The sequence below is a fragment of the Dermacentor albipictus genome, chromosome 4 (genome assembly GCF_038994185.2).
Source record: "Dermacentor albipictus isolate Rhodes 1998 colony chromosome 4, USDA_Dalb.pri_finalv2, whole genome shotgun sequence".
In the NCBI taxonomy this organism is placed as follows: domain Eukaryota; kingdom Metazoa; phylum Arthropoda; class Arachnida; order Ixodida; family Ixodidae; genus Dermacentor; species Dermacentor albipictus.
In genome coordinates this window covers 83,080,417-83,090,595 of record NC_091824.1, presented here as the reverse complement: position 1 = coordinate 83,090,595, position 10,179 = coordinate 83,080,417, and the positions used below count along the sequence as shown (strand labels likewise).

The 10,179-nt window shown below is 41.3% G+C and overlaps 1 protein-coding gene across 8 annotated transcripts in view; it reads right to left on the bottom strand.

The window, feature by feature from the left end:
• Window positions 1–1,368: 1,368 nt before the first annotated feature.
• The window catches only part of fra (neogenin protein frazzled), a 353,324-nt gene continuing 344,513 nt past the window's right edge, over window positions 1,369–10,179 (bottom strand). For all 8 annotated transcript variants that reach the window (XM_070537181.1, XM_070537182.1, XM_070537184.1 and 5 more), the window contains 3 exons: window positions 8,869–9,216; window positions 6,347–6,555; window positions 1,369–5,403 (listed from right to left, as the gene is read on the bottom strand). In XM_070537181.1, the coding sequence (XP_070393282.1) occupies window positions 5,305–5,403; window positions 6,347–6,555; window positions 8,869–9,216 (656 nt within the window). In that variant the 3' untranslated portion in view covers window positions 1,369–5,304. The remainder of the gene's footprint in view (window positions 5,404–6,346; window positions 6,556–8,868; window positions 9,217–10,179) is intronic.

The window sequence follows — 10,179 nt, the reverse complement described above, 5'->3', positions numbered from 1 at the left end:
TCTTTATATTAACAGCAAGTACTGCCAGGAAAAGTGAAAAGCCATCATAAAACCCACTTACCTGGCTTTATTTCTGAAGGTCGAGCCTTCACATACTGATGAGCTTGGTTAGATGTTATGGGCACAAAGCTTGCCTCAATGCAAAGCACAAAGCCTTGTGCTCTTGTGATAACGAAATTGTTTGTGGCCATACCTGCCAAGATTTGTAACGTAACAACATTGAATGGACTTACTGAAATGTATGGAATATCCTGTATCCCAAATGACAGATGCTCAGCACAAGCAGTATTGCTAATAAAATAAATGTGTGTGCATGTGTTTGTGTGTGTGTATAAGACAAGGAGTAAAATGAGTCAGTATGACTGTCCATCTAATCCTGTCTATATGCCAGCGCTACCTAGATAAGTTTTCTTTAAAAAGCCATGACAACTATATCAACCTTCTCAGCACTGCTGTCCACCATATTCTTCCTCGAGTATACTTGACTTTTGACTTTTACAATAGAAGAGCAAAAAAATACTGACAGCATTGCACGCATTCCTTGTCCATTTCTTTTATTATTAGGCATGTTTCATGATTGTCGAATAGAGAAGAATGTCTGGTTGAATTTAAAGGGTGAGTTTGGTCCGATTGGTTCATCACAGTAGGTTTGGGAAACAGTTATTAGTGACAGTTGGTGTTTGTAGTAATGGTTGTTGTTAGCGAGCCCTCATGTCGGGTCTTTCTAGTCTGTGTCGACGATTCTTGTGCTGCTTCTCACACCTTTCAAAATATCAACTGGAAAAGAAAGTGACCGAATTTGCTATGTAGCGAAAGTAATAATGCATGAAAGAACTTTAGCTGCAGGAAGTCAACAAACAGCGATCTAGGCTGTGGTAGCAGTGCATTAAACCTTTGAAGAGCTTGCAGCATTTGTTTGCTGGAAAAGGATGGCTTACTGTTAGATCCTAAAGTTTTAATCTGAGTTTCTTTTTTTTTGTATTTGCCAAAGTGCCGGCAACACGAATTCTCCTATGTATCACAAATTTTGTTTACTGTTTACTAACTGATTTATGCCGTGCATTCAAATTCTTTACGTGAACTTCACGGAAAAAGCCTTTAAGTGTTATCATGTTGAGCCTTAATGTTCCTTCAATTTTGAATTAGCGTAATTCCTTTTTTTTCTTTTCAAATTCTGCATTTCTCTGTAAGTTGTATACTGATATATCTATTGAATTAAGACTGCTAAAGTGCTAAATAACTACACTTTTAAAATGATGAAGCAAAGCTAGACTGTTCTGTAAGCATAGTTTGATTATTTTTTCTTAAGAGCCCTTTTATGATGGGGATCGCGAGTAGGCAAGGTTGCATGACCAACATGGGTGAATCTGCAGGACAGTATGTGATATATTTCATATATCTCGACAAATTGTACATAAAGAAATATTTGTTTACAGAAATCACAAACATTGTAAAGTGTTAAAAAAAACAGTAAGCACCTCATTGCATTCACTATCTATAAATGGCACAGCAAACAGACTAAAGCAGATCTATAAATCATACATGTAATGCTTACATATATACAAAAGCAAAAAAGTGTGACCGGGAATTAAGTGGCAAACCATCCTTACATTATTAACAACTTCCTGGCTTTGAGCTGCATGTTTACAAACTTGTGATCATCATCAACATACTGAAGTGTGCTGCATACTAGGAGAGGAATCAAAGAAGCATGATTAGCATGCAGGTATAAAAGGCATGACAATTTAACAAATTGTGACTTATACTGACTCTTTGATAGTAGTGAAAAACAGGACAGTCGCAACAATTCATTCATTATTTTAAATTCTGTACACCACACACAAACACGACCCCACTTTTGCAGTAATCCCTACAAGAGATTTAAAACTGAACTAGTATGAATAGTAGCAACTTCCACACATACATGCATCATACAGATGTAGTACAAATATAAAAAAAAATTTAGGACATCAGTAAAAAAGAACCTTTTGCATAAAGAGTCAAACTATTGGGCCTGTTTGATTATTATGTTGAAAAACAAAAATAAAAAAGGCAAATTGGCTGCACAGAATGGCTTAACTGCTTAATCAGCACACACTCACACCTTATTTTCCTTACTGTAATATACTGCATATCTATGCCTTATAACCTATCCCCTGGCCCATACAGAATTCTCACCACCGATGGAAGGCCTGACAAAAGGGAATAAAAGATGTCCATACATATAGTACTTCCACACTTTCTCTTCATTTATCAATGCAAAACAAAGCTATGTAAGCAATTTTGTATGCTCAGTCATTACAGTTCCAACTGGTACTCTCTGCTGAAGCATGTTGCAGCTTCACAGCAATGCATCCCACACTGCCCACTGCCATGAAGTAGCACATCAATGCAAAAGTTTGTGAACGGCCCATGCACCCATATCGTATTTGAGCATTTTGAGCTCTCGATGCCAGTAATATATATGCATAAAAGTACAGCACTAGTTTTTAATCTAGTCACTTTGCAATTCAAATGCATAGAATCTCAGCCAATGTTGCATGCTAAACACAAGGACCTCACAGTTAATCCTACTGGTAAATTTGGAGCGATCTTTGCTCGAGTGAAAAACATTGATTTTTTGGGTGAATTATATGTAAGGTCTGACAGTTTTGTGATAAACAAATTAAACTTCTTCAGATATACTAATGAGACATGTGATCCTCAGCTAAATAAGCAAGCATATGCATGTCCTCATCTCTGGGATATAAAGAACTTGCTGCAGATCGACCAGTACAAAATTCTCTTACTGAGCTTTAAAAAAAAGAAGAAGAAGAATGGTACAGGATGTGAAAGCATAAAAGGTGGTAGCCAGCATGAGGCCCTTCTATGTGACAGTGTCATCTGCATCACATACTGCTTCAATATCTGTAACAACTATCTTGCCCAAATCAGCTTTTCGAAACTCTGATGTATAATGTGCACTGCGCTGTAACAGAAAGAATGTGTGTTTATTGCAGCAGTTTGTGGTACTAGCTCCTGCACGAAAAAAAACACACACTTATGGCTTTGCTTGTGGTTGAAACAGCTTTGAATAGAAGCTGTACCCGAACCAGTGACATTGAAACAGGAAAAAATTGTTTGTGAGAAAACACACTTGTTAAAAATTAGTGTTCCCTTACTTGTTTAAAACACAAAGCTAGTCTGCATGCATATTGCCAGTAATTCTAACGTGTATCAGTAGGCTTTATGTTTCAGTGATATTAATTTGTGCACGCACAATGGCTGAATCATCACACATTTGGGGATGGAGCTCTCATCACCAGATTAACCTTACACTTTCTGGTATACAATTGTGCAATGCCACAGCTAAGCGCAGGGCTTTCCGGATGTGAAAGCAAACGCGGCGGTAAAGTGTGTGACAATAGTGCTAATCATGTTCTTGCTCACTGTTTTGTGGAAGTGGCACTGACTGTGTTAACTGTATGTGGGCATGTTAATAATATCTATAAAACCAAGCAGTGTCAAAGAATAAACATACTCAAGAACATGTAAGTAAGCATGTGAAATGCTATGACAAACAAACAAACAAAAATTTTAACCTGACTGGTTTTTGAAATTGCTTACAATGGCTGCCTGCATCCGAAGTGTTGAAGAAGCTGTGCGCTGTAGTAGCAAGAGCAAGCTGCATTTGCATGTATTGTCAACTCAAATATCATGAAAACTATATTTACAAGACACAATGTTTTTAAATACCTTTCAACAAAAGGTGGTATAGCATTACATTATTGTGCCTACCTCCCACAATTCTAAGCAGCTGTCTGCCTTCCTATCTGATATAGCATATGCAGGCATTCATGACCATATTATAGCACTTGCGTAGCTTGTAGAGGTGTAAGAAGTACCCACATCAACAGCAAAATTTTCTACAACGGTCAAGCAGAACATAATGTACCACCAGTAACAAAACAACACAAGTATACCCTGCTATGTAAATGAGATGTATGAACTTGCATTTTCTTCTGCTCTGAGAACAAATACTGCTATGTAATAATATATATATATAAAAAAACAAGAAGCACACAAACACGCTTGGGCACAAGTTTTGCCTACGGGAGTAGAGACACCAAAATTATGACTGAACTTTTCTTCTCTTTGAAATATTCAATAAAATCTTTTCTTCCTCATGAAATAGTGTCCCGAAATGGCATTCACGGGGTCACTCGCTATGAATAGCAATGATGTACAATTGTGCAATTATTGAATAACTTCTTATTTTTTTGCACAATGCAATTTTCTTTTCTGCCATTTTCGAACCTCTCATGAGAGCTGCAAAAAGGCTGTGTGACATGCACGATCTCCTGTTGCAATCCACACAGTATGCACAGATTTGCACGCTATAAGAGCAGTGGGAAATAAACTGGCAAATTTGTTAGTTCACTGATATCGTGAATCTATGTGAACTAAAGTAACACTTTCAGGCTCGTGGTGACACCATGCAAGCCATTATGCTTAAATGAAACATCATACAAGTGCTTGCCTTCAAGAGGCTTAACGCATTTGATACGACAAGATTAAAGATGAAAGGTTCTCAGATGTTTCAGAATCTGACATTCATCACAATGAATAGTAGTAGGGCTTCTATTCTCACAAGAAGAAGAGATGAGAGCTGGAATCTTGATGTCTGTACCCCTTTAAAGGCTAGTGGCTGGCCTTTGGCACAAAGAAATTATATATATATGTATGTATATATTGAGTGCAAGAAAGAAAAGTGGAGTACTACCCCTAGGCAACCAGCATTTGACTGATTGGTGCTTGAACACTGGGCAGAGTGAGACTCAAACAGTTCCGGGAACATGACGCTTTCAGTCAAGGTGAGTCGGTGCACGCATAAGTCTGCAGGCACACAGCAGTGCCATCAAAGTGGTGCACTGCAGCCATATAAAAATGTGTAGTACTCGACAGTACTATGTACAGTGTTGTGCAAACTCGGCCCGAGCAATGGAGCAGGTCGGTGACAAGTCCTGAAGTTCCAGTCATCTGTGCCAACCATTAAAGAAAAAACAAAAAAAACGAGAAAACATAAAATGAGTGATGAAGGGGCAGTGTTCCAGGACAGCCCGTGCGAGATGGCTGATGGTGAGTTTTCGGATGCTCCTTTGTATGGCACACTGTGGACTCCCGTCTTCTATGCCACAGATGATGATGCTGCTGCCTTCCCCGGGAAGCTTGGTGGCTGAACACAGTCTGCTCGTAAAGTACACTGTTTTTAAGTCCTTGATGTACACACCACTAGGAGTCACTTGACCATAGACAGTGGCTTAATTAGCACTCAAACTCTGATGCTGTTATTGCGTTGAGGTCTTTCATCAGGCCCTCAAGGTTTGCCATTTCTTGAGTGAGTTCTTCATTGTTGAAGGGTGACTGGAAAAGAATAAGAACAAGAGTTTGTCAGTCATCAGAGTCATGAGTGTTTCCCAGTGTACCAATACTGCACAACAGGTTAAGAAAACTGAGGAGAGACAGGCAATACTTTCAGTTTTCAGCCTACTGTAATGTTTGGTACTTCAGATAGGTGTGCATTTGCATTAACCGTCTGTGCTTGCGCAAATTATGTTTACTCTTACATGTATGCATTTATGTTTGTTTTTCGAGCAATTCAAGTCACAATAACAGCTTCACTACAAAATAGCTCAATTCTCAGGCATGCTTACTAGCAGGTACAAAGCTAAAGAGTTCATCTGAAGGATGAAATTTAATGTTTACAAAACTACAGAAGTAACACCATTGTAGGATTTTCTATTGCACCATGAAATTGTAGCTGTGACAGGTATTCATAACCACGCCTTCATTGTAGCAAAAATTTTGGTAGGCTTGGCACCTTCTTTCGTGCAAAACCAAATAACGGAGCACTCCTCCTATCTCATGTAAAGAATCAATCTCTCTACCATTATTGCATCACTGCTATGCTATTGTTTATCACTGCATGTTGATATTGCCAACTATAATCGGTTCACCTAAGCCTGTCAAACTATTTTGCCACTATCATGAAAATAGCATGCTATTTCTAACAATTATGACATTTATGGTACTACGTAATTTGCATTACCCACATATTTTTGCAAGGCCACTGTTGAAAGAAGCTGCCATATCCGTGCAGGAAGACCATTCCATGAATGAACACTTTTCTTCTTTATGGCTATTGCTTGCATGTTTTGTAACTTGTCTAAAGGCTTCTTGCACGTACCTATCAGCCCTCTGCTATTTACTGGGCAGCCAAACTACATATTTTGAGTGGCTATGGTAAAATAAACAGTCATGTATAATAACTCCCTTCACAGCAGCACAAAAGAAATGTCAGACATACAGCCAAGTCTTCCTCCTTCTTGGGTGTGTGAGCAGCGGAGGTGGAAGACGATGCATCCCTGTTGATGCTACGTGGTGAGGCCACCACGCGGGACTTGAGTGCCGACTGTCGTCCAGGGCTCTGCTTGCTCGAAGGCCCCCCCGATGATGTGGACGTGGCTACAGAGGCTTTCTTGTGCGGGCTGCCAGTTACTTGCTGCAGCCGCACTACTGCACCAGTGAAAAGTGTAAAAAGGCTACGGATTAAAGTGCGGAAAAGCGTAGCAAAAAATTGTGTGGCATGCTGCTGGTGGCATAATGTGCGATGTCAAGGCTAAGCAATTAACAGCATTTTCTCACTCTATAGGTAGCAAAGGAGACTTGGAGCTATTTCACAACTTGTCATGTGTTGGAAAACCATGGAGGACGCCAATGAACCGCAGTTTCTTAAGCAGTGGGTCTCTGAACTATAACCCCTCTCTCATCTTGTCTAGGAACCACTGATGGTTGCAATAGAGAGTATGTGAATGTCAAAGCCATCACATGGACCACATTGGTGGAAGAGATGCCAGCAAGGGTGGCCATGCTGACATTGGTGGTCTGACTGGCCCACTTCATGCCTTATTCCATCAGGGTGCCCATACCTTGCAATCTTTACAGACTTTAGCAAACACACATTGGCTCTGCAGCATGGTAAGTAAATTTTGCTGGCCGACCCGTACGTGAAGCTTTCATCCAAAGTACACAGCCCACTCCATATTTGACGAAAACAAAATTGCCATCCTTGTAGCAGGCCTGCTGTTGTATTCCGAGTAGTCCAAAGCTCAGGAGAACAAGAACTCTCTGTTTTTACACCTCAGAGCTCCAAAGTGATAAGAAAGAAATGGGACCCCAGCTACAAAGCTAGGAAAGCTTTGGTCACATGCTAGTTGTACCACTTACTTTTCATAAGGGGTGCGAGAAAAAATGTCAAATTTCCTATTAGCACATTTATACAATTACAATCTTCTGGCCAACCTAAGCACATGGTGCTTGATCCATTGGCGAGGCAGCTAGTGTAGCAAAACCTCAGAACAGCCGATACAAATACATACAGAAATCATTTACATTATACAACAGCACTATGCAAACATTATACAAAAAAAATGTATATGCACAAAGCATGAGTCTTGTGCAGTGGTGAGAATGGCCAAGAGCAGATTTTGGAGCAGATTTTGTAGAAGTCAACAATTATGATCCTGAATGATTATCGGCCGGACATTACTCATGCACGTCAAAAATGGTTCCAGAGTACCAGCACACATCACTGCACGTATTCTCTTGAAAGATAAACTACGTACACAACGTTTTAACGAACAAAGTACGACCATACCGCAGACACACTGAGTTGGTGTGCACGCTAGAATCATAAAAAGCCGAGCATCCCCAGCAGCAAAGCAAGCCATACAACGGTACAAAAAACTTAAGGCAACAGTCGTGTGGTATGCTGGATGGCCATTCGAGAAATCTTAATTTGGGCCTGAAGTAGTCTAGCTAGTAAAATGGCTGAGCTAAAGATAGGCTGCATTACGAGCATACAGACATAAATGCGACCCAGCAAAGGAGCTACTAATAACATGAAAGGGGGTAAGTCTCAGCATGCTGACTGCGCACAGTCCGTTAAGGAACACCTCTCCCACCAATGCGAAGTACAAATACAGGACGCGCCAACGATGCGACATGGGCTGAGCGCACACAGCTAGGCCCAACAGAACTTCATCCTAAAGCTATGTGCAACCCTTGAATATGGTGCACAGATTTTCCCAATGACAAACCGCAAACATGTGCGAGCACGTACTCGATTGAATCAGCTCAGTGACCCTTGGGGTTCCCTTTAGCTCATTTAGCGTTATGAATTGCAGGAGATGTGAAGGCACTCTCCTTCGCATAAGGTGGTGGCGACTGCCACCTGACATTCTCCACAACTCCTCTTCACCACGCTCTCTGAGATCGTGCAGCATGGCTCGTCTTGGAGCAGCTTTGGAGCAATTTCTCTCATTTGTAGCATGGATGTAGCAGACAAAACAGAACGTAGCAGCAGATTGGCGCAATTAGAGCTGCATTCCTACCACTGGATATGTAGTGCAGATTTTGGGCCTCCCATCACCTTTTGTAAAATCTACAGTGGCCTCTCAAAAATGGTCCTCAATATGAGTACAATTAGTAATGAAATTAATAATAGTGTATTTAATAATGAATGCGTCTGTGTGCTGGGTTTAATACAAATTATCATGCCTACTATTTTGTGACAGCCTCCAAGTGTCATTTGTTTATTGTGTAAAGATGCTGTTTTGAGTGCCAACAGTGGTTCTTAGCACAGCACAGCAACTATAACAGGTGGTGCGAAATTCACGACCAAATGCACGTAACTGCTTCCTAATGGCTCACAGCTTCAGGCACACTACTCGGGTCACTTTGGCTGTGCTCTTAATATAACTTTGCTAATCTGCTCAGTCAGTAAAATTACCTCTCAGCTCATGATAGCTTTAATTCACTGCAGCTCACCCATATGCTTTGGCTGGGGTGTAGATGGCGCACTTTGAGGGGGCGGTGCAGGCACGCTGAAGCTCTTGAGGGGATTCCCCGCATGCACCCGCTTGGTCAGTGTTCCCGTCGTCTCGGCGACTGCAGAGGGAGGCGGCCCCGAGGGGGGTGGGCCGAGGGGAGGAGCTGAGCTTAGCGAGAGCAGAGGCCCACCCCCTGGCCCCACCAAGGCATTGCTGTAGGCCGGCATCTGGCCCGTCCCCATGACCGAGCTACTAGCGTGGCTCATGCCTGGGTTCAAGACAGGCTCGTAGGTGGGGTTCCCGCAGCCCATGAGGCCTGCCTTCTGGGGACTTGGACCTTCATGACCTGCTCAAAAGAGAGAGAGAGAGATAACATTCAGGTCTCTTGCACTGTGAAAATCAGTGTAACTCAAGATTTCGTGTTCACTCCATTGCTATGGCTGATACAGTGCAGCAGAAGTGCTGGTAGATCAAGCCACAACCCATGCTTGTCCCGTCTCTAATAAACAGTGGTGGCTTGATGATGATGATGATTATGCCAACTAAGATCAAGCATTAGTACCTCTCTTCCCACCCTTCCTCCTCATCATCTGCACCCTCCTCTCCACACCAGCACCACTGACCTCAGCAACCAAAGCCATCGAACGCCACAAAAGAAAGACTGTATCAAAAGAAAAACACTGCCATGTGTGTTTACTGTTTGCCATGCTTTTAATTTATATTTTGTTACTTAAAAAACGAAACTATACTTAAACGAAATTGGTCAAAATTGGGCTCATTGAACCGAAGCACAACTCAAACAAAACGGTGACAAGCAGGAAGGTGCTTGTTGCCACAAAGTTCCAGTTGTTGAGTGCACTAGGATAGACCATTAAGGCACTCATAAACCAACACTGATCAGAAAGAAATTAAACGAAAACGACAGGACAAAAAACGTAGGTGCGAAAGAACTGAAGTTAAACAGGATTGTGCAAGGTACAAATGTCGAAGTGGCAATAGCCATGATCCTATAAATATACACATAAAGGTTGACTTGAGACAAGACAGTGATGCACAGATTGTTCACATGCCAGTTAAATGCGCTGTGAAAATTGTGCTGTGCAAAACCCTGCAAGTCATGCTGTGCATAGTGAAGCCAGGCCCAATTATAACAAACACGTCTATGTGTTAAAAATTGTCTCATATAACAAATAGATTAATATATCCAAATACAAATGTAATGAACATTTTATGATAAGTTCATTATACACATGTAGAATACAGCTGTGCAAAAATGCTTCTGAAATGCCTGATGGCAACCTGAATGTCT